The 25,621-nt window shown below is 42.0% G+C and overlaps 1 protein-coding gene across 1 annotated transcript in view; it reads left to right on the top strand.

The window, feature by feature from the left end:
* LOC146976714 (protein NLRC3-like) overlaps positions 1–25,621 on the top strand; it is a 59,216-nt gene that overhangs the window by 25,773 nt on the left and 7,822 nt on the right. Inside the window, exons 3-7 of the mRNA XM_085796607.1 lie at positions 17,011–17,124; positions 18,443–18,556; positions 18,726–18,804; positions 18,965–19,178; positions 23,808–25,611. Coding sequence (XP_085652733.1) covers positions 17,011–17,124; positions 18,443–18,556; positions 18,726–18,804; positions 18,965–19,178; positions 23,808–25,611 — 2,325 coding nt within the window. The remainder of the gene's footprint in view (positions 1–17,010; positions 17,125–18,442; positions 18,557–18,725; positions 18,805–18,964; positions 19,179–23,807; positions 25,612–25,621) is intronic.

Genomic DNA, 25,621 nt, shown 5'->3' with positions numbered 1-25,621 from the left:
TACACCCCTCAAGTGTTGTCCATGTTGATTTGATTGTCTGTATTGTAATTGTCCCGCAATATACTGCAAATTCAGTCGATTGTTTACATCAGTTTTTACTTCCGCATTTGACCGGAAGTCGTAACACAATCGCGGCCAAACCGGAGGTGGCAAAGTGGGCGGGGCTACATAAGGTGAATTATTCTGATGATCTTTGTGATGTCATCTTCAGCCACGAGGCGTCTCACACCAAACAGCTTTTCACACACGACCTGCAGCTCACAGCACAAACTAACAGGAAAACACCTGGTGATGTCACACTGACATCATCACACCCACATCAAACTGACACCTTTCATTAGTTGTCAGTGTCTAAATAACACGTAACACATGGTTGTGTTGTTTAGTTGTTCCACATGTCCATCCTCAATGTTGATGTTATTGTTTGTTATTGTTAATGTTTATGTTACTGTCATGTCCGGTCGTACCTGTGTACTGAGGCGATGCCCCCCTCACCCCTCTGCTCCTAACTGGGGTTGGGTTTCTCTGCAGACTTCTGGATCTGTAGAAGAGGAGAGAGGTCAGAGGTCAAGTCTGCTCAGGAAACATCAGTGTGTGTAGGTGCGTCTAACGACCAGCAGAGGGCGCCGATGCCACACACACTCAAACAGAACAAACCACTGAGACCAAAACAAGAGGCTGCATTAGATGGTGAGGAAATCAAGACATGAACTGAGAGCAGATGGAAATCTGAAACAAGACCTTGAACCGAGCCACAGAAGACGAGTTCTGTTGTCAACTCCTGCTAACATTTCCATATTTCGCACATTCTGTGACAAACTGTAAACTGTTTTCTTGTCTGTAACAACATCTATGTCCCGTCTGTCCGTCCTGGATGAGGGATCCCTCCTCTGTTGCTCACCCTGAGCTTTCTCCGATTTTTCCCTGTTAAAAGGGTTTTCCATGGAGTTTCTCCTCAGTCGATGTGAGGGTCTAAGGGCAGAGGATGTTGTATGATGCCATGTAAAGCCCTTTGAGACAAACTGTTTGTAAAAACGGGCTATACAAATAAAATTGCCTTGCCTTGCCTTGCCTTGCCTTGTAGGGCGGAGCCTGGACTCCCTTGGGACTGTGGTGGAGAGAAGGATGAGGAGCAAGTTCCTGTGAACAGGGAGTTTAACAATTTACTATGACAATGACTGAATAAATATGAAAGCGTTTATAATACTCACCTCTAATCCTGACTGTAGCATAGAACTGTGGAGAACAGTGAAAAACAGACTGATGTCTACACAATGATACAGGAAATATAGAACTATAGAACTGTCAGCAGACCAACTGTGTGAATATACATGTCAACATAAAAAACTAAGGCTTTCATATTATAATCTCTAACGAGTTGTAGTCCGTTACATACAATATTCACCTGTTAGTAAAAATGGAAACAGTTTCAACTAAACACTGATTCCTGATGATGATTCAAACAAATGAAGCACAACAGAGGGTTCCGCCCCTACACTTGACTTTCCCACACCTGACTTTCCTTCCTCCCCCTTGCGACGGGATGATGTCCTAACTATTCAGCATCTCCCTATTCCTGTTTACATTAGCAATAGAAATCAGAACTGGACAGCATACCCCATCTTTACTAAAGCAAAGGCTTTGAGCAAGGGAGTAAATCCTGCAAATCTTCATCCACTAAAATCATGTGGAAAAACAGAACATAAAGTCACCTCCCCAGTTAGTTGTGCTCTCTTAAATGTAAGATCCCTTTCTAATAAAACTTTTGTCCTGAATGATTATATTTCAACAAGTGACATGGACTTTCTTTTTTTAACAGAGACATGGCTTAGAAATGGTGACATAAGTGCTTTTTCCGAGCTATGCCCGTCCAATTACACCTTCCTCAACTCCCCTAGGCTTAGTAGTAGGGGAGGTGGACTTGCAGTTGTTTACAAGAATCACTTAAAGTGCACATTTGTCGCAGTGGAGAAACCTTCCAGCTTTGAGGTATTAATGTTTAAAATTAATCTGGAGATCCCTCTGTGCTGTATCATCATCTATTGTCCCCCTAAACCAAATAGTCAGTTTCTTGCGGAATTTTCTGATTTCATCTCCTCTGCTGTTCTTAGTTATGATCACATTTTATTGGCTGGCGATTTCAACATCCATGTTGACAATCCAGACAACCATTTTACATTAGAATTTTTAACCATTTGTGAATCTTTTAATCTAAGACAGCATGTATCATCTCCTACACATGAACGGGGCCACACACTTGATTTAGTTTTTACTCTAGGGCTGGACATAAATTCTTTGCTTCTTAGGGACTTTATCTCAGACCATAAAATGATTTTATTTGATATAAACTGCAGTTCTACAAGTTTTTGTCCAAAGCAAACAGTATATACCCGTGGTTTGAATAGCAACTCAGCTGCAGACTTTGATGCTATTTTCAGTGCTCAAGATTGTCTTACTCAGTGCAATAATGTAAATGACATGGTTAATCAGTTCAATACCATGTGTCTGAAAACTCTGGACCAAATAGCCCCTATGAAACCAAGATCTTGTCGCCCCTCCAATCCAAAGCCCTGGATAAATGATAATATTAGAAGACTAAAAAGAGAATGTAGAAGAGAGGAACGCAAATGTAGGAAAACCAGACTTCAAGTTCATAGACTCTATATGAAGGAGCTATTAGTTTCATTTAACTCACTGGTAAAAAGGGAGAGACTCTCATACTTTTCCAACTTAGTTGCTACAAAAAAACACAACCCAAGAGTTCTCTTCAGCACCATTAATAGTCTAATAAACCCCACCCCAGCTACTGTCTGTGCCACCTCTGCAGAATACTGTGAAAAATTTCTGAAATATTTTATTGAAAAGATAGAAAACATCAAGACATCAATTACTCCAGCAAGCTCACCTCCACTCATATCAGAACCCTCAACCATCCATCTGCTAGAAGAATTCACTCCCATTACCCACAGAGACCTGGTTGACATTGTGGCCAGCACTAACCTCACTTCCTGTAAATCAGACATTTTTCCCTCTAAGTTTTTTAAAGAGGTTTTTGGAGTCATCGCCCCCTGTCTTCTCAGGATTGTAAATGAATCCCTTCTATCTGGATTAGTCCCAGACTACTTTAAGCAGGCTTGTATTCAGCCCCTTCTCAAGAAACCCGGTCTGGATCCAGCACTTCCCCACAACTATCGTCCCATTTCCAAATTACCTGTAATCTCAAAAATTGTTGAAAAAGTGGTCGCTAAGCAACTCCTAGAAAAAATGGAAGGAAACAATATATTTGACAAATTTCAGTCTGGTTTTAGAAAGAACCATAGCACAGAAACAGCTTTATTAAGGGTAACAAATGACATCCTGATGAGTGCAGATTCTGGAAACATCACTGTCCTCATTTTATTGGACTTGAGCGCAGCATTTGATACAGTAGATCACACAATTCTTCTCAATAGACTCAAAAACATGGTTGGCATAGACGGGACTGCATTTAACTGGTTTTCTTCCTATTTGTCAGACAGGGTATTCAGAGTCACTGTAGACAACTTCAGTTCCTCAACAGCTGTCATGTCATGCGGGGTCCCGCAGGGCTCAGTCCTTGGCCCTATTCTGTTCAGTTTATACATGTTATATAGCTGCCTCACTGCCATTAAGGACTGGATGGCCTCCAATTTCCTACAACTCAATACAGATAAAACTGAAGTCCTGGTTATTGGCCCTGATCATATCTCCAGCAGTATCTCCCCTCACCTTGGACCACTAACAGTTAACACGACACAGTCAGCTCGGAACTTGGGAGTCATATTTGACCAGCAACTCAACTTCAACCAGCACATTAAAAGCCTTGTTCAGTCCTGCTACATACAAATTAGAAACATCGCCAAAGTCAAACCAATGCTCCCCAGAAACATACTCGAACAGCTCATCCACACCCTCATTTTTTCCCGCCTGGACTACTGTAATTCCTTGTTCACTTGCCTAAATGATGCAGCAATTAACAGATTACAGTTGGTACAAAATACGGCAGCAAGACTACTCACAAACACCCGACGCAGTGAACACATCACCCCAGTCCTCGCAACTTTACACTGGCTCCCTGTCCGTTACAGAATTCAGTTCAAAATCCTCTTAATCACATACAAATCCCTTCATGGTCTATAGCTCCACTGTACATCTCAGAACTCTTAACCCCGTATGTAGCATCAAGATCCCTCAGATCTGAAAATCAGATGTTGCTAGTTGTCCCACATTCAAAACTCAGGACTAAGGGAGATCGTGCTTTTTCTGTTTTAGCTCCATTGCTGTGGAACAAGCTCCCCCTCGGCATCAGATCAGCTGAGTCTGTGCATCATTTTAAAAAGCTTTTAAAAACCCACATGTACCGACTGGCATTTGTGTAATAATCTTAATGTTTGTTTGTTTTTTTGTTTTTTGTTTTTCTCTATTGTCTTATCCATTTCCACTATTTTATCTTATGTCTGTTTACTGTTTTTCTGTATGATGTTTTCTTACTTTCTAATTGCTTTATTGTTTCAATGATATTGTATTTGTATTTTGTGAAGCACCTTGTAACCTTGGTTTTGAAAGGTGCTATAGAAATAAAGTTTATTATTATTATTATAACATCAGTGACTGTAGGTTTAACACATCTGACTTTACTGAACATTATCTTTGTTGTTTGTCAGTGTTGTCATTGATGAAAATCCATGGTTCAAAGTCTCATTACTCATCCATTTAATCCAGTAGCATAGCATTCATCAACATGCAGCATCAAATCCAGAACACTGTCGGCTCAGCCTAGAGGCATGTTTGGAGTTACCCCTTGGCCGCACTGCACGCGGAAGCTGCGCGCGCGCACTGCGCGCGCAGCTTCCGCGTGCGGCTTCTCGGGCGCTTGGGTGGTCGCACTGGGAGCGTACTTCTTCTCCTCTCTCCGCGCCCGTCAGACATCGACTGCAGTCGTCCATACTCATATTTACTCGGTTTTCCACACACACGTCATTTTAAACGTGTGTGTGTGTGTCTCATGTGCAGACGCAACGGTCAAATATGTATAGACGGACAAGCAAAAAACTTAATTAATCATCATTTAATTTGTTTTATTTTGAAAATTGACCAGATTCTCTCGCCTTTTCTGTGCCCGACTTCCTGTCTGGTACGATCTGGTCTATCCAGCTTGACAGACGGCGCTCGTGGCTCGCGTGAAAAATAGAAATGAACCGATCTGAAGCGCTGCAGGCGCGCGCACTGCGCTCCACAGCGCGAGATGTGTGACCAGGCAGACCGGTTAACATGTGGCCGATCTGAAACTGCCTCCGCTCCAGGGCGCTGCGCTTCCGTTCCGCGTCCAGTGCGACCAGGCTCTTACACTACTGCCATATTCAGTGGGCCACATAACACGGAGGTCACCCCGAAAGTCAGAAGCTTTTTCAGTGAATGTGACAGACGAGCAGCTCTGACAGTTGTTGAAATAAAACCTCTTGTAATCTCTGACATGGATAAAAGAAACTGACCAAAAAAGCAGCGTTTTCAATTTGAAACAACAGATTTATAAGTTATTTGCTTTAGAAGAAAGAATGATTGATCATGTGACGATACCCAGACCTTCAGTAACTCATCAGCTGTGTAGCCGACCATCTTGGTAGCTTAATAAACTTAATACTAATAGATGAATCCTCAGAGTTGTGTATGAGTGCTGGTGGATGTGAGTGTCTCTGACCTTTGTGTAGAGTGTGTGTGAACGCTGCCTGAATCCCTGTAGATCAGCTGTGACACATGGGAAGATGTGCTGGCTGATGAATCCAGGTGGACAGCATGTGATGGAGCAGCAGCAGCTGTGATGAGCCTCTGTCATGACTCTTCATGGAGCTTACAGGTCGTCAGCATCCATGGAGGAGAAGCTGTTAGTGAAGAAAACTCCAGTCAGACCATGGTGAAGCACACTGATGTTTCCACAAGCTGACCTCCTGCTTTGGACAGGAATTTACTGGACTTTGAGCCATTTTATCAAACACTGTAAAAGCTACAGGACAGATCATTGCAATACAATGAGCTTTAGCAAACAGTCAAATATTAACTGTATCATTAACCCTTGACACATTACAATCAATACATTTACTGATGTGTGACATTTAAAGGGGAACTATACAGGTATGGCAGCTTCTCCTCTGTGTTGCTAACCCTCCTCCCCCACCTGGCCATGTGCATCTGTTTTCAATGAAGCCAACCAGAAGACAATCCATTGAGCGGTGGATAACATTATTTATCATATATGTGTATATTTGTGTAGTCTTATCTGTCATAAACAAGAGATTATGGGTAACGGGGTGCGGTGCTGCTGGGACCAGAGCTGGGACACCGGGTCGTGCATAGTTCCTGTTTAACATGAGCACATGAGGAGCTAGAGAGTTGACATCACTGTGACACAGCCTGGATAAACACCAGTCTGCTGCTTTTTATGAAGCCCAGGGAGCAACACCAGCTCCTCTAATCACTGAGTCCACATCAGCTCCACCTCACTGTTCCAATCACACTGGAACAAAATAAGCTTCACAACACTCTCTGCCTGTTCAACAGTCACGCTGCTAGGATTAGCCACAAGCTAACATGAAGCTATCAAAGTGAGTGAAAAGCTTTTCCGTATCAATGAACTTGTCATGTCTCTCACTCAGCATCATCACAGAACATCAGCAGTTGTTGTCTGGAGCAGATCTTCACATGTATGATCAATAAAGTCACCTTTAACCCTCAAATAGAAAGTTAGATTAACGGAGCTCAGTACAAGTCAACCTACCACGAGGCTCCCACAGCAGACTGTTGCCTAGAAACGGGTCAACCCGCCAAGTCTGCAGGGGCTTGTTAGTGTGGCCTTTCAAAATAAGAGCTTCTCACTCATAGATTATAATAAATAAATAATAAATAAATGTAAAAAGTGTAGTGCACCTTCCATAATGACAATGTTTACAGTTAGTGGAATTACTAACTCCTTAACGCTGTTACAGCAGCAAGTACAAGACAAAGCAGCCAGATAAATAAATGAAAAACATTACAGCAGAGTGAGGACAGAGGAAAGCAATGACTTATTGGGACAACATTGGGAAACAGACACTTTATAATGAAAACGATATTGACAATGTGGAACATTTTAAGAGTATTCACATCATTATAAAACAAAAACTGTCCAGTGAAACAACAAAGCAGCAAACTAAAGTCTATAGATGGACCATGGATCATGAAGGGATTAGGAAACACCTGTCAAAAGACAAATACACTCTACAGAGAATTTATTCAACAAAGAACTAAAGAGGCAGAAAATAATTGCAAGTATCAGAAGAAGTGAACCAATATTATAAAGCTCTGTAGAAAAGAAAACTATAGGACAATATTTAATAACACCAAAAAACAAAGGAATATGGGATATATAAAATGTTATCAAAAATGGTTCAACACAATGAAGTTCCCCAACAAGCAATGGAGAAGAAAGAGCAGCAGATCTTATACAGTATATAATATATAGCCTGTTATTGGTTATATTAAATGTGTGAGCAGGCTCCTTCCAAATAATTTATAGCCTACGCCTCAAATGAACATTGTTATCATCAATGTATTGAAGCACCAGACCAGACTGCACAATGTTGTTAGATTTAATACTTTTACACCTGTTGTGCTTCTGGCCACTTGTATTTGAGCTGCATGAACTTTACTTTAGATTATAGAGATTTGTGCAATGAATCAACTTCCACTGCTCATCATGAAGGCAAAGTGCACAGCTGTTAATGTGTGAAAGGAACTGGAGTTGTGATGGTGACAGATTATAGTTTTGGATTAGCTACTTTCACATTCAGTCAGTCCACAGTTGTCCACCACGCTCTCTCTCTCCCTGACAGCAGATTTATTTATTAGGCTATTATTATTATTATTATTAAAGAGGTGTGTCACCTTACGTCAGCATTAAGATCTGCTGTTGTGTTAGACCATGGGTTAAATTTACGCCGGAATATCCCTTTAAATAAATTATGTGTTACATTAACATTTTTAATTTGGCTCCTAAATGTCTTTTTGTGCCCCCAAATATTAGATTTATGGTAAAAGTGTTCAGGGAGCCGTGCATGGAGGAAACTGGAGATGAGTTCAAACACAGAATCACTGACAGAGGCTTTTACAGCTGATTGGAAGATACAGTCCCTCCATCTTCTCTTCCTCCTGCTTTTCCATGGATGTTTTCTAGGAAGCTCCCACTTCTTCTCCTGTGGGTGTTGTCCCTGCTGCAGTGGATCAGTGTCGCCCCCTGCTGACGCTCCTACGACACCACAACAACACACACACAGGGGAAACACACACATGTTCTTCTGACAAGCGGCGGACTGAAGATCGATATTATCATTAATATTTTAACTCTTTATGGTTCAGTAAAAACACCAGTCTGTCTACTCAGATTACAGATGTCACCCCCCCCCCCCCTTCCTTCTCCTCCTCCTCACTTTACTTTCACTTTGACCCAGCGGGTGTGTCACTGCGGTCAGATGAGCCGTTGTTCGTCTTCACGGAGTCAAACCAGCCGCACAAACATTTAAACTGCGCCCGTACCACGGAGTTTACGGTGAATGCTCCGAGTCCACTGAGAAAGCTGGCGCTAGTTTAGAACCAAGCGAAATGACTTCCGGTTTTCAAAATAAGACGATGAGGCAATCAATCAAGCTTGTGTGTGTGTGTGTGTGTGTGTGTGTGTGTGTGTGTGTGTGTGTGTGTGTGTGTGTGTGTGTTGTGTGTGTGTGTGTGTGTGTGTGTGTGTGTTTTATACACCACAAATGGTCTAATATTCAATTTCTACTGTAACTTTGGCCAATAAGTTCTGACAATGTTTGACTTCAGGTCCATTGACTACATGCTCAGTCACTATCAAACATTTTAACTGTATAATTTTTGAGATTTTAAACCTCAAATTTGTCTTTTTTCTTCTTTTTTTCACAGAAAAACTGTAACTTTGGTCCATAAATTCAGACAATGGTTGACAAAGTTTGAAACAGGAAAAAAGGCGTTTTAGGGGAGAGTGGGATTAGCCTGAATTTCTAAGAGAGGTCATTTTTTCTCCAATGGGGGTGTTGGGGTAAAGTGAGACAAATGCTGCGGGGTAAAGTGAGACCATGGATGTATTATAATAAATCCAAGAGTGAGACACTGTGAGAACACCACACACAAAGATTTACACTAGAATCTCATCCCCCAAGCCAGAAATCTTGCGTGATCAATGATCTGTAGCCACACTGCTTTGTTATGCTATGTGCTCTCAGTCAGCTTGTTTATTTATTGGTTAATTAACTCAATTTTAGTCACATTCCACTTTGTCGGCTCCCCCCACACACAAGAGGACTTTTGATCAAAATGGTCACATTGTCGGGTCCTACAATCTGACCCCCAGACTATCTAACTGGTTCTATCTGTCATTTGAATGTTAATTAAAACATTTTGTGTTGTATTTGATTTTGTTCTTGAGTCACTTTTTGTGTTGAGAAAACAAAAGTGCTTAATTGACCAATCCCCATGATTCTGCTACTAGTCCGACATTGTGGATCAGTTTACCCCATTGATTTCTCTGGTTTGTCTCAGTTTACCCCTGAGCTGGGGTAAAGTGAGACACTAGACCACTTTTTTTTTTAAAACAATCATATTTTCACTGTCCTTCATCCTGAATATATTCTGATAATTTCCATTGCTAGGCAACATCCTGAATTAATGGGAAATGTGTAAATTTTACTGATAAATCATTTTAGCTCGCTTAGAGGGGAGCAAATGTAAAAAGTGTCTCACTTTACCCCACTCTCCCCTACTCCATATTTACTATAGCTACTATAAATCACTTTGGTCCATACAATGGTTGGTACAGTTGACTTCAGGAGCATCCTGGCTACTCCCTTACTCAATACCAAACATTTTTACTGTATCATTTTAGAGGAATTAAGCCCCAAAGTTGTCTTTTTTGTTTTGTTTTGCGCCGGAAAAAGCTCTCATACTCCATATTTACTGTACTATAACATCACTTATGGCTTCTCCATCACTCATTGACTCATTATCACTCATTGCATTTTTTGCGTTTTTTAAACAGGGAAAGTTCTAATAATCCATCTTGTACAATAACGACACTTTGGTCCATAAGTTCTGACAATGATTTGTACAGTTGACCTCAGGACCATCCTGGCTACTTCCTCAGTCATTAGCAAACATTTTTACTAGGGCCGGGACTCGAGTAATTTCGAGTCATTAATTACAAAGCCTCTAATTAATTAGATTTTTTTTTTTTAATCGAGTCCCGGCCCTAGTAAAAATGTTTGGTATTGAGTGAGGGAGTAGCCAGGATGGTTCTGAAGTCAACTGAACATATGGACCAAAGTGATGTTATAGTAGGCTACAGTAAATATGGAGTATGAGAGCTTTTCCGGTGCAAAACAAAACAAAAAATGCAACTTTGAGGCTTAATTTCTCTAAAATGATACAGTAAAAATGTTTGGTATTGAGTGAGGGAGTAGCCAGGATGGTTCTGAAGTCAACTGTACCAACCATCTGAACTTATGGACCAAAGTGTTTTACAGTTGAGTACAAATTGAGTAGCCTACTAGGCCTTTTTATGTGAAAAAAGGTTTAAAATCTCAAAAATGATACAGTAAAAATGTTTGATAATGACTGAGCATGTAGCCTAGTTAAGATGGTCCAGAAGTCAACTGCACCAAACATTGTCAGAACTTATTGGCCAAACATTACAGTACAGTAGAAATAGACCATTTTTGGTGCATAAAAAAGGGACACACACACACACACACACACACACACACACACACACACACACACACAAACTTGATTGATCGCCTCATCGTCTTATTTTGAAAACCGGAAGTCATTTCGCTTGGTTTAATAGCGCTATCTTTCTCAGTGGACTCGGAGCATTCACCGTAAGCTCCGTGATACGGGCGCAGTTTAAATGTTTACAAGTGCGGCTGGATTGACTCCGTGAAGACGAACGACGGCTCATCTGACCGCAGTGTTGTGTCGCAGTTTGTTTCCTCGTGTAAAGGTGTAGTATATATTATCCACCTCGTCATCAACACATCAATATACCACAAAGGTAAGGTGAACAGTCTGAATGTTTTCCTCGTTAACACCTGTCATTAGACTGAGTTCTCTGCCCTTCAGCGTGTCGTTGTGTTGTTGTAGCTGAGTCACAGCTGTAACTGTCTGAGCTCGTCCTCGTGGTCTGTCATTAGATTTACACTACTGGACTGAAATTTAAAAAAAAAGTTTGATTAATCATGATTTTATATAACTAAGATACACCTCTCTGCTACCACTGAACAGACATTGCCTTTTTCTCTCAATTAGGGTTCTGACGCAGTAGGACTGACTAACTCCATGGGTGGGGTTAGTAAAACCTTTCCTATGCGTCTGTTTGATGTCAATGTTTTATTTCGTTATAGTCGTTTTGTTGTGTCCTGGTTGTCTGCATTACTATGTCGTTTATAATAGCCTACTATGTTTTTCTGTCACTGTACTGTTTTTATGTTTTGGGACTCCGGATGGAAATTAGCATTGCTGCTATAATCCGGCACATTTACATGTCTTTATATGTTCATTAATGTGCACTAGTGTCCCACCCAAATAAACAAATAAAGTAAAGTAAATAATTACATTAAATTCTATCTATATCAACTCTATCTCTATCCTATAGTTTAATACTGTTTTCAGAATGTGTTATGGGGAAAAAACTACAATGTTATCTAATTACTGTAATCAGATTGCATTTTATATCTATGTTGATGTGGACACATATAGTCTACACAATATGTTTATTTATTGAAGAAAGAGTCAAGGAGTAAACAACAATGTAGCTGTCAACAGAGGGAGAATAGTCCTGTAGGATGTTTTATTGTCGTTGCCCGTAACAGGTTCATTGTAACACCATGTTACAACTAAGATCATAGTTGAATTAGGTGACTGACACAAGCAGCTCAGTAACTGAAAGACAAGTATAACAAAGGAATTTACTTGTGTCGCCTGAAAACACTCGTCATCGTTGAACTGTGTTGAATCACGTCCAACACTGATGGAAACTGGCAGATTAAAAACACCTGATGAGCTCAGAAACACATGATTAAAGATGAAAGCGCAGCATGTTTGTCCTGTGACTCTGTAGGTTCCATCAGCTCACTGACTCATTAGAATGAATGAGAAGAGGAGCAGCTGGACACCATCTCTGTGTCCTCACCATTCATGTCTGTGGTTACACACAGCAAAACTCTGGCTTATTGATTATTGGACACAAATCATCAGTATTGTTGTGGAGAATCTTCTAGAGCTGCAACAGTTGTTCAATCAACATTTTTCAAGCAGAAATGTTCAGTTTTCAGCCTCAAAAACTGAAGATTTCCTTGTTTTCTCTGTTTGATTTGACTGTAAACTGAATATTTTTGTCTCTTTGATTGTTACTGAGACATTTGAAGACGTGGCCTCAGACTGAGAGGAACTTGAACGCATCATTTGTCTGTATTTTGTGACATTTGATGGAGCAGACGATGAATGGATGGACAGAGACAATAAGTGTCAGTGTTTTTCTCTCTTTGAACTTCCAGTGTGAGTGAAATGAGTGAATGTTGTGATAGTGGAGCTGTGAGGTGAAATAAGTCTTGGCCCAGTTGTTGTGTGTGTAATAATCAGCTGTAGCTTGTTTGATCCAGTGGTTTTCTACAGGGACGCTGTCCACACAGAGACTGTGTCACATCAACTCAGTGGATCTCAGTCCTTGTGTGTGTCAGTGGTCCATGGATCATGTTGCTGGGCTGCAGCTTCATGACGCCATCTAGTGGACTGATAGTAGAAGTACAGCAGCTGATGGCAGCTTCCTCTTCCTCACTGCTGTGTGACTGCATTCAACTGACACTGATATGAAGCAGAGGAGAAGAGCCAATCAGAGGAGGAGCAGCTGGAGACATGATGGACATGTGAGCTGCTGTGCAGATGAATGATGTGTGTTTCCTCTGCAGGTGAAGCTACAAAGTGTGTGTGAGCTGATGTGGATGTGAGCTCAGCAGCATGGATCAGTGTGAGGACAGAGAGGAGGGAGCCCCTCCCTCTAAAACCACTCTGTGTGGGGGACGTCAGAGCCAGACCACGGGTCAAAGGTCAGAGTTTTGAGAGAGAGAGAGAGAGAGAGAACTTTATTGATCCCAATGGGAAATTCAGTTTGCAGTTGCACCTAGCCAAGGTGGATAAATTAATAAGTAAACAATGGACAGAACAACAACCAACATGTCATGGAAAGGAGTCTCAGCAACAGACGTTCACATTTGACATTCAACATTTTAAAGCCTTCAAAAATAAGCCAAAGGTATGGTTTGCCCCTACACGCACACACACATACACACAAGCAAATAAAAGAAAAGAAAAGAGAAAAAGAACCCAACTGACCTACTCATAATCTTATTCAGGAGCCTAATAGAGGATGGGATGAAGGAGTCAGAGTAGCCATTAGTTTTTGTCCTTGGTGTGCAGTAGCGCTGCCCTGAGGGCATCAGCATGAATTCACTCCTCAGGGCGTGGCCAGGCTGACTGATAATGCATCTGTCTTTTTGCACTACCTGCCTTTTCTCAGCTCAGGTCATTAAGTTGGACACCGATAACCTTAGTGCAGACCTTTATGGTGCTGGTAAGACTGGTTTTGTCTTTCACTGACAGCCCATTGAACCAGCACACAAATGACAAGTTAAAAGACTTTCTATAAAAGAATGATAAAAGTTTCTTAAAATAACTTTAGAAACACAGAAAGAGTTCAGCATCCTTAGCAAATAAATTCTTTGTTGTCCTCTCTTGACAATAGACTGTGTTTGCATGAAATTTTAGTTGGTTGTCAAACACTGTACCAAGGTATTTATATATATATACGTGTCCATAATTTGGATTTCCTCCCCATGGATTATGCTAGCTTTGGGGTCTTCACTGTTTTTTCTGAAGTCTATTATTAGTTCCTTGGTTTTGATGACATTTAGGTCCAAGTAGATATCCTCACACCATTCAGTAAAAGATGTGAGAGCACTGCCATGGTCAGACTGTGGACCTTGGAGTAGAGACAGCAAAGCAGTGTCGTCTGAAAATTTGACTAAGAAGCTCCCCTGTTGAGATGACCTGCAGCTGTCTGTGTACATAATAAAAAGTAACGGGGAGAGGACACAGCCTTGGGGGGAACCAGTATTTGAGATGATGGCTTGAGACATGAGGCCATTCACAAGGTCACTCTGTCAGTTAGAAAAATTAAAAGCAACAGTAGGATATGATGGGGCAACATAAAATAAGAAGCCAGCCTCTCAATCAGAATATGTGTCTACATTTTGTTAAAGGAGTCATCACCCAGAAATCGCATTTTTCCTTGTTAAAACATGTATACTGGTGTTGGACCTCAGTGGAAACTGAAAACCTGGGGTTTGAAAGTGGCTGAGTTTTTTGGTTTGGGCTCTTTGTTTAAGCCAGAGTAGTTCATGAGGCTGCACCACAACATTACGAGACACCGTGGAGACTGCTTTCATAAACACACCTCTCTTCCACCACCCCGACTTCTGCCGCGCCGCCATTACTTATTGGTTTATTTCCCACTGTAGCGCTGTTATTTCGTCACTTTATTAAGTTTTAATCATTTTTCATGCGAGAAAGTAAAGGTTTAGATCCCCAGTGTGCGGTTAGTTTATCCAAATGACGGCTTAGAAGTTTGCTTCGCGTTGGGAGAAGTGCAGCTCCAGCGAGGCAGAGGAGCGGAGAGTGACTCGTCAGCAACCCGCCTGCAGCTGCTCGTTAACCGGTCAAACTACGTTGTCATGCCGACGGAGGAAACGGTCGTTAATTAACTTACCCGCAGGTTTGTAGAGGTTTACCGCCGACTGGTTAAATTCTTTTTAGGAGATAAATGTTTGTCTCATTGATGAAATCTAACAATTGTGGCAGTCGTATTAGTTTGTTTGAATGAAAAGTGAAGCTTCACACAAAGCAGCAGCAGCTTTGCACCGGGGCTCTGTAGCCTACGTACACAAATCACCACATTTGCATCAATAAATACATGTTTTACAATGAACCGATACAATTTTGTTTTATTTTATGAAGTTATAACATGGTTACGGTACACGACAGAGAGCAACATAGTATGCGGTTTCCAATACAGCAATGCCTGCATGTAGCCCACTGGGCCAGCCACCATTCTGGCTCTGTCTTTCCTGCGTCCAATCAATGCGCGCCTCATTACATATTAATACAATGAACATCCGGACGAGTCAAAACCTTGCGCTTACTCTCACGAGAGAAAGTTGCCATATGAAAAAGTGTCAGAACAAGCTCTATGTTTGAATTAAAAAAAAAAAAAAATTCCAATAAGTTTTAACTCATTGAGTGCCGCGCTCCTTTCCAAAGTTTTAGTCAAGTGTACCGGCAACCATTTTTGACGATTTTTGTAGAGCCATAGTGTATTCTATATTATTGGCACCAACACATACTGTGGCTCATTTGAAAGGTTTAACTTTATGCTTCAAATGGCCACAAACCGTTTGTTTCTACGTGCCTCTGTTCCTGAGAAAACTCAAGCTAAACATAGCTGGGTTTCACCAAAATCCTCCTTTTTTTCTAGAAAAGGAGATAGAGCGTCTTTTATGAAAGCTGCTCTGTTTGTGTCTGTCGCTCTTCTGACACTCGCATTTCTGGATCAAAGGGCTCGTGTAAGATAAATATATACAACAATTGTTGTTCTATTCACAAAACCACCATCGGGGGCGGGGGGGGCGCCACTAAACAACAATAACACAGACGCACCGTGCCGTGTCACAGCTTCTCGCCGCGGAACGTGAGGCTCTGTCGGCCACAGCGGCTCGGGAACACCGGTCCCGCCGGTGGTCGTGGTCCTTCTGTGGTACGGGTCGGTGACGGCGGTCTGCTTTGGTCCAGAGACCATCAGATTTTACCGCAGGAGGACTTTGGGGAGGACACGGTGTTGCTCCAGATGAAGACCGGGCGGGACTGTCGGCTGAGAGCTTCCTGTTTCGGCTCCGAGCAGCTGGAGCCTCGCGGGTGAGAGCGGAGCAGCTGCTGCATCTGCATGCAGAACTCGGTTTGCAAAAGCTGAGTTATGATAAAAACTTCCAGATCATGAGCTGTCATGAGACTTTGATCGTCATCTATTTCAGTTCTGCTCGTCGTAGAGTCCCCAAATGTACACATCAGGTGTGTTAAAGTGTCTATTTTCATAATTTAAAAAAAAAGCAAAAAACGTAAAATCTCGTCTTTGGCACTCAACGCATGGGAACGAAAAACGAGAAATTACGTGGTTGGCACTCAATGAGTTAAGAATTGATTCAAAGCAATTTAAGGGGGACTGGATACGTAAAAAACCAGGTGATGACTCCTTTAAAAGCTGAAGAAAAGTCTGCAAATAAAAGTCTCACATGAGATCTCAGCTTCTCCAGGTGTTTGTAGATTTTATCTAAAATAAAAATCTTTGCATCGTCTACACTTTTCCCCGCCTGATAGGCGAACTGTAGTGGGTCTAATCTGTCTCCAATGAGGGATGTGACTTCATCTTTTAAAATTTCATCACTAAGGATGTGAGTGCTACGGGTCTAAAAGTAAGCACAGGAATTATAATGGAACTTTTCCATATTTTAGGTAGCTGGCCATGCTCTGTACACATATTAAAAAGTGGAGTAAAGACCATACTAAGCTGGTCAGCGCAATGACGCAGCGTACGTCCACAGATACCATCCGGCCCAGCAGCTTTTCTGGTATTGACTCTCTTAAATAGAGTAGATACCTGTTCCTGAGATATCACCATATGGGTGTTAAGATCAAGGGACTTCCTAAACTTAGAAATCAGAATTTAAAACAGTCAGAAAGACTTTTCTCTCTAAAAGTCAGTTGTTGTGTTTATTAAAAGATTGAAGATATTTTTCATCAGTTTTTCTCCAACCTGTAAATTTATCAGTTGTGTTGTTGTTTCAGGATCCAGCAGCAGAGACCAGACTCTCCTGAACCCAGCTGTCTGTCTTTAAAGAGTGACCGGTCAAAGGGAATGTTCATTAACTTTAAAGGAGGACGTGGATCAGCTGATCAGATGTAAGAGACAAAACTACATTTCAAAGTTTTTGAGTTTCTGTTGAACGTTCTTCTTGTGAAGTCACATTTCAATGATTCTCATTAAAAACTGAGTTATAACTCAAACACACGTTCAGTGAATGACTGACAACATCCCATGCATCTTTGTTTCTGTTATTGCATCCACTGCTGACGCTACTAAATATAACAGCTGCTTTTTGTTCACTTCCTGCAGCAGTCGCTCCACTTCAGCACTAAAGTTCTTTTTCTGTTTGGAGTGCGACGCTCCCTTTAGATTTTTGTTTGGACATTTTAACTTTCTTTCTCAACTCAACTTCTCTGGTATTCTTGATTTAAGAACACGTTCATGAATCTGACGTAGAGTGTGCATGTTCTCCCCGTGCATGTGTGGTTTCTCTCCAGCTTCCTCCCACAGACCAGAGACATGCAGGTTAACCGGTGACTCTAAATTGCCCATAGGTGTGAATGTGTGTCTGTATATGTTGGCCCTGTGATAGACTGGTGACCTGTCCAGGGTGAACCCCGCCTCCTGCCCAAAGTCAGCTGAGAAAGGCTCCAGCTCACCCCCACCCTAGTGAGGATGAGCTGTATAGAAGATGAATGAACTTAAAGAGATATTGCAGTGTTTCCTCAAGGATTTTTTTAAGGAGTGGCGGATTGGCGGCATAGCGCGACACCTACAGTCGCGGATGGCCACGGATGGGGCCCTGCACATTTACATTACGGCACAGATGTCCTGTTAAACTTTTGGGCTACAATAATAATCAATGTTCGAACTGGAGCGCAACGTCCAACAGGAGAATCAAACCTGCAACAGCAAACCACACCGGCAACAGCGACCACTGATCTAGACTGTTGTTATTCTGCCACTGAGTTAAATGATGCTGTGAGGAAAAACACGCTGTGGTCCGTCATCGAGGTGCAGACGAGGTGCAAAGAGTAGATACTGAGCAAGATAGGTATCTGTAGTTTCCTTAGTACTCGCGAGTACCCGACCCAGTGCAAGACTCTGCTGTGAAGGTGGAGGTGTATTTGCGACAATTAAAATAATACCATTTTCTTGGCCAGGCCTTGCTCGTAAAAGAGATTTTTTTATCTCAAGCAATTTGCCTGGTAAAATAAAGGTTAAATAAAATAAAAAATAAAAATAAAAAAAAATCCTAAATGAATGTAAAGGAAACTGTATTGCTGAATGAGGCCCGTTGTTACAAAATGTAGGAAAAGGAAGTCATTCACATTTGTAACCCTTAAAATAACTTTGCAGAGAATTCTTTTGAAAACCTAAAACTGTTAAACATGAGTTGTGTTGTTGTTTCAGGATCCAGCAGCAGAGACCAGACTCTCCTGAACCCAGCTGTCTGTCTTTAAAGAGCAACGACTCAAAGGACTTGATCATTACCTTTAAAGGAGGACGTGGATCAGCTGATCAGATGTAAGCTGTAACTGACAGTCAGACTCAGGTTATTGTAGAAAAGAAGTTGTTGGACCAGGTCTGAAACCAAAGTGTCTGTGTCTGTTGTGAACGTCCTCAGGGGACATATAAAGTCCATCTTGTATTATCTCTCTGTCCTGATGTTGACTTGACACTGATTCCTCCACAGAGTGGACCAGGAGAGCTCAGAGGTTCCCAGTGGTCAGTCTGCCCAGCAGCATCAAACACACCTGGACTCCATATTTATGGTGAGGACATGTCCAACAGCTGCTGTCACATCTGTTGTGTTCACAATCATCTCCATGCTGCACTTTGACACCAGTGGATTGTCAGTCTGTCCAACATGGATCTGATGTTTGGCTCCATGGTTTTAGTTTGATGCTGTCACTCATAGAGTTTCTGTTCCAGCTGCTGGAGGAGAACATGGTCACTTTTGTCAAGAACGAGCTGAAGAAGATCCACAAGGCTCTGAGTCCAGATTACCCAGAATGCTCAGGGAGTCAGAGGGAGGATGAGGAGGATGAAGAGCAGAGGAGGAGCAGCAGAGAGGCATTAGTGAAGATCACAGTGAACTTCCTGAGGAGGATGAAGCAGGAGGAGCTGGCTGAGCGTCTGCAGAGCAGTAAGAGGATTTCTCTAAAGATTCAACATGATGGACAAATGAGACGTTCACTGATGTTCACACATGGAGGGAAACATGTTCATACGTTATTTAGAGGCAAGGCAAGGCAATTTTATTTGTATAGCTCGTTTTTACAAACAGTTTATCTCAAAGGGCTTTACATGGCATCGTAACAACATCCTCTGTCCTTAGACCCTCACATCCACTGAGGAAAAACTCCATGGAAAACCCTTTTAACAGGGAAAAGTCGGAGAAAGCTCAGGGTGAGCAACAGAGGAGGGATCCCTCACCCAGGTCGGACAGACGGGACAGAGATGTTGTTACAGACAAGAAAACAGTTTACAGTTTGTCACAGGGTAACACTTTATAATAACTATCCGTTATAACTAGTTAATAGATCATTAGTAAACTGTTGATTAATGAGTTATTAATGACTTGTTAAGTGTTTGTTAACAGTTTGTTAAGGATTTATAACGGTGCCTTATAGATAGTTAATAGATCATTAATAAACTGTTAGTAAATCAGTTATAAATGACTTGTTAAATAACAGTTAACAATTTGTTAAGGATTTATAACTGTGCCTTATAGATAGCCAATAGATAACTTACAAGCTGTTAGTTAATGAGTTATAAATGACTTGTTAACTGTATGTTAATGATTTATAACTACACCTTATAAATTAGTAATAGATCATGAACAAGCTATTAGTGAATTACTTACTAATGACTTGTTAAGTATCAGTTCATATTTTATGTATGTTATTGGGACGTTATTCTAAAGTTGCAACTATTCCTCATGTATTAACTGTTAGTAAATGAGGAATAGTGGCAACTTTAGAATAACGTCCCAGTTACATACATAAGCTAATAACTAATATATTAACTCACACTTTACAGATCAGTTGTTAATAGTTTGTTAACCATCTACTACTACCAGTGAAACTTTGTAGAACAGCAAATGGGTGGAACAAGTTCAAGGTACAGAAATTTGATGTGATATTTAAAATATCAAATTTTTGTACCTCAACCTTGTTCCACCCATAGGCTTTTCTGTGTACTGTATTTTACCAAAGAAACACCACAGATGAAATGTTGAACACAAAATGTTCACAAAGGGCCGCTCTCCTCACCAGTAGGGGGCAGTTTTGGAGAGTAGCTGAATTAAAACAAACGAAGAAGACTGCTACTGGACTATCTCGAGAAATTATTTTAATTCCCACTGTTAATGCGTCACTTCAATACGTTTTAATATTTTTTCATACGATTAAGTAACTATTTAGACCCCCAATATGCGGTTAGTTTATCCAAATGACGCAGGCTGTTTGGGAGTTTGCTCCGCCGTTCGCGGAGCAGTGAAGCTCCACCTGTGGAGCAGCTAACTAGGCTACCACCGGACGAGCGGTCTATCACAGAGGCTACAGCCGGGCTGCTGTGGTGGTCGGCCGGCTAAGCCGCGGCGTCTTCTCGGAGGAGAAAACGAGCACTTCAGTAAACCGGTTGCTGCCTCTGGATGAGCGGATCATCACAGAAGCAACAGCCGGGCTGCTGAGGTGGTCGGTCGGCTAATCTGCGTCGTCCTCCCAGGGGAGAAAAGGAGCCCATCAATCTACCGTCAGTTTTTTAGAGGTTTACCGCCGGCTGGATGAATTATTTTTAGGAGATAAATGTTGTCTCATTCAGTGATGTAGTCTGTAGGCTATATCAACAAACAAAACTATTTAGTCTATGATGGGCTATGTACAATCACCACCGCTACACCAATAAATAAATAAATGTTTCACAATGAAACGGTCAGTCAGCAATGCAGGTCGTTTTCTCCCCCGAGAAGACGCCGCGGCTTAGCCGGCCGACCACCACAGCAGCCCGGCTGTAGCCTCTGTGATAGACCGCTCGTCCGGTGGTAGCCTAGTTAGCTGCTCCACAGGTGGAGCTTCACTGCTCCGCGAACGGCGGAGCAAACTTCCAAACAGGCGTCATTTGGATAAACTAACCGCATATTGGAGATCTAAACAGTTAATTTATCGCATGAAAAAATATTAAAACGTATTGAAGTGACGCATTAACAGTGGGAATTAAAATAATTTCTCAAGATAGTCCAGTAGCAGTCTTCTTCGTTTGTTTTAATTCAGCTACTCTCCAAAACTGCCCCCTACTGGTGAGGAGAGCGGCCCTTTGTGAACATTTTGTGTTCAACATTTCATCTGTGGTGTTTCTTTGGTAAAATACAGTACACAGAAAAGCCTATGGGTGGAACAAGGTTGAGGTACAAAAATTTGATATTTTAAATATCACATCAAATTTCTGTACCTTGAACTTGTTCCACCCATTTGCTGTTCTACAAAGTTTCACTGGTATTAGTAGATGGTTAACAAACTATTAACAACTGATCTGTAAAGTGTGAGTTAATATATTAGTTATTAGCTTATGTATGTAACTGGGACGTTATTCTAAAGTTGCCACTATTCCTCATTTACTAACAGTTAATACATGAGGAATAGTTGCAACTTTAGAATAACGTCCCAATAACATACATAAAATATGAACTGATACTTAACAAGTCATTAGTAAGTAATTCACTAATAGCTTGTTCATGATCTATTACTAATTTATAAGGTGTAGTTATAAATCATTAACATACAGTTAACAAGTCATTTATAACTCATTAACTAACAGCTTGTACGTTATCTATTGGCTATCTATAAGGCACAGTTATAAATCCTTAACAAATTGTTAACTGTTATTTAACAAGACATTTATAACTGATTTACTAACAGTTTATTAATGATCTATTAACTATCTATAAGGCACCGTTATAAATCCTTAACAGTTAACAAACACTTAACAAGTCATTAACTCTTTGACTGCCAAAGACGAGTTATCTCGTCTTAGCGAATCCAAGCGTAGTCTGCCAAAGACGAGATAACTCGTCTTAGCGTTTTTTTAATGGCAACGCCATGCTGAATGTCTTGCCCTACTCCTCTGTGAAGATCAGACTTGTATCATCAAAATAAAGTGCAGAAAAACACATTTGGATTGAGAGATATAAAAAATATAGTGTGTTTTTCCCCCCTCACGGAGCGGAGCGGGTGTCTGACTGCAGCGCCGCCGCTCCGTGACACTCTGGCCGCCGGTGAGAGCTTCGGGGGCGGCGGCGGGGCTCATGGCGGCTCGGCAGCTCGTCGAAGCTCCGTGCAACTCCGTGATACAAAGCACAAACGTTAGTAACAACAACCCCGTCGATCGCTCGTCGTTAGTCATCAAGAGCGTTTGGAAAGTCGCCAGATTTTGCGAGAAATCACTCAGATAGCAGCTTGAAAATCCCCGATCTAGTGTGGATGAGGAACGGACGGCGCCGGGGAACGTGACGAGGAGAGCTATGGTGTCTGTCTGTTGTGAGCTACAGAGACTGTCTGTGGCTGAGTTCAGGGGGCACGTGACGTCAGCCAGAGCTGTCGGCTGTGTGTGTGTGTGTGTAGATGTGTGTGAGAGACAGAGACAGTGAGTGAGACCGCTGCCTGCTGACCAGAGGAAGCTGGATCTGATCTAAAGCGCCGTGTTTCGGCTACAAAAACCTGTCGAACTGATCCGCGCGCGCGCGCACACACACACACACAACACACAGACACAGACACAGACGCACGCACACACACACGCACACGTCACGTACGCACACACACTAAAAAAAAAGAAAATAAAAAGTTGTAACTCAAAGAAAAGAAGGAAAAAGGCTGCAGTAGTGTGTGTCAGTAGCTAAATATTTTGTCTATTGTCATCAAAAGTAATTTGTCAGTGTTGATTTAGTTGTTGTTTACAAGAGAACAACTGTACAGATGTTGAGGCATCACTAAAGCAAAATATAAAGGAGCCAATTGTACTGGTTCACCTGAAAATGACAGCCGACACAAAAACCTCTTTTTCTCAAGATTTTGGTGCCAAAATGGCATTTTGGGCTAAACTAACCTATATTCAACCGCCAATTTCACAAGACTGGAACAAGATAGAAACAAACAGTTTTTTTTGCTGGAAACTAGAGACCCTCATCTTTCCTTTGATGGGTTGAATGTGTATGTAGTAACAGTACATAATATATGGTGGGTCTACGGAAATCAGTCAAAAAGCTGGAAAATGCCTGGCAAGCTGGAGGAAGCTGCTGTGAGAATGGCTGGCAGTCAAAGAGTTAATAACTCATTAATTAACAGTTTACTAATGATCTATTAACTAGTTATAACGGATAGTTATTATATAGTGTTACCCAGTAAGGAATGATTAGTTCTTTCAGATAGGTTGGAGCTTTATCATTAAGAGCCTTATAAGTCAGCAGAAGGATTTTGAAGTCTATTCTAAATCCTACAGGAAGCCAGTGGAGAGAAGCTAAGGTGGGAGAGATGTGCTCTCTCTTCCTAACTCCTGTCAAAACCCTCGCTGCGGCATTCTGGACCAGCTGGAGACTCTTTAGAGAGTTTTTCAGACATCCTGACAGGAGAGAGTTGCAGTAGTCTAGCCTAGAAGTGATAAATGCATGTACTAGTTTCTTAGCGTCACTCTGGGAGAGGATATTCCTAATTTTAGTGATAGAGGAATTAAAATGTTATAGTTTCTTATTGATCATGTTTCTTGTGTTTTCATTCAGGGAATTCTGTAGCAGTTTGTCGACATAAACTCAAATCTGTCCTGAAGAAGAAGTTCCAGTGTGTGTTTGAGGGGATCTCTAAAGCAGGAAACCCAACCCTTCTGAACCAGATCTACACAGAGCTCTACATCACAGAGGGAGGGGCTGGAGGGGTCAATGATGAACATGAGGTCAGACAGATTGAAACAGCTTCAAGGAAACCAGACAGACCAGAAACAACCATCAGACAAGAAGACATCTTTAAAGCCCCACCTGGAAGAGACCGACCAATCAGAACAGTGATGACAAAGGGAGTGGCTGGCATTGGGAAAACAGTCTTAACACAGAAGTTCACTCTGGACTGGGCTGAAGACAAAACCAACCAGGACATACACTTCACATTTCCCTTCACCTTCAGAGAGCTGAATGTGCTGAAAGAGAAAAAGTTCAGCTTGGTGGAACTTGTTCATCACTTCTTCTCTGAAACCAAAGAAGCAGGAATCTGCAGGTTTGATCAGTTCCAGGTCGTCTTCATCTTTGACGGTCTGGACGAGTGTCGACTTCCTCTGGACTTCCACAACACTGAGATCCTGACTGATGTGACAGAGTCCACCTCAGTCAACGTGCTGCTGACCAACCTCATCAGGGGGAACCTGCTTCCCTCTGCTCGCCTCTGGATAACCACACGACCTGCAGCGGCCAATCAGATCCCTCCTCAGTGTGTTGACATGGTGACAGAGGTCAGAGGGTTCACTGACCCACAGAAGGAGGAGTACTTCAGGAAGAGGTTCAGAGATGAGCAGCAGGCCAGAGAGATCATCTCCCACATCAAGACCTCACGAAGCCTCCACATCATGTGCCACATCCCAGTCTTCTGCTGGATCACTGCTACAGTTCTGGAGGAGCTGTTGAAGACCAGAGAGGGAGGAGAGCTGCCCAAGACCCTGACTGAGATGTACATCCACTTCCTGGTGGTTCATCTAAAACTGAAGAAGCTCAAGTATGATGAAGGAGCCGAGACAGATCCACACTGGAGTCCAGAGAGCAGGAAGATGATTGAGTCTCTGGGAAAACTGGCTTTTGAGCAGCTGCAGAAAGGAAACCTGATCTTCTATGAATCAGACCTGACAGAGTGTGGCATCGATATCACAGCAGCCTCAGTGTACTCAGGAGTGTTCACACAGATCTTTAAAGAGGAGAGAGGCCTGTACCAGGACAAGGTGTTCTGCTTCGTCCATCTGAGTGTTCAGGAGTTTCTGGCTGCTCTTCATGTCCATCTGACCTTCATCAACTCTGGACTCAACCTGATGTCACAGCAACAAACAACCTCCTGGTTGTCTCATGTCTTTGGAGGCAAACCTGAATTGACACCTTTCTACCAGAGCGCTGTGGACAAGGCCTTACAGAGTCCAAATGGACACCTGGACTTGTTCCTCCGCTTCCTTCTGGGTCTTTCACTGAGGACCAATCAGAATATCCTACGAGGTCTGATGACACAGACAGGAAGTGACTCACGGTCCAATCAGAAAACAGTTCAGTACATCAAGAAGAAGATTGAAGAGACTCCCTCTACAGAGAAAAGCATCAACCTGTTCCACTGTCTGAATGAACTGAATGACCGTTCTCTAGTGGAGGAGATCCAACAGTCCCTGAGATCAGGACGTCTCTCCACAGATAAACTGTCTCCTGCTCAGTGGTCGGCTCTGGTCTTCATCTTACTGTCATCAGAAGAAGATCTGGATGAGTTTGACCTGAAGAAGTACTCTGCTTCAGAGGAGGCTCTTCTGAGGCTGCTGCCAGTGGTCAAAGCCTCCAACAAAGCTCTGTAAGTGTAG

Source organism: Trachurus japonicus, chromosome 13, assembly GCF_045865225.1.
Source record: "Trachurus japonicus isolate A0001 chromosome 13, Traja_1.0".
NCBI lineage: Eukaryota > Metazoa > Chordata > Actinopteri > Carangiformes > Carangidae > Trachurus > Trachurus japonicus.
This window is presented reverse-complemented; position numbering and strand designations above follow the sequence as displayed.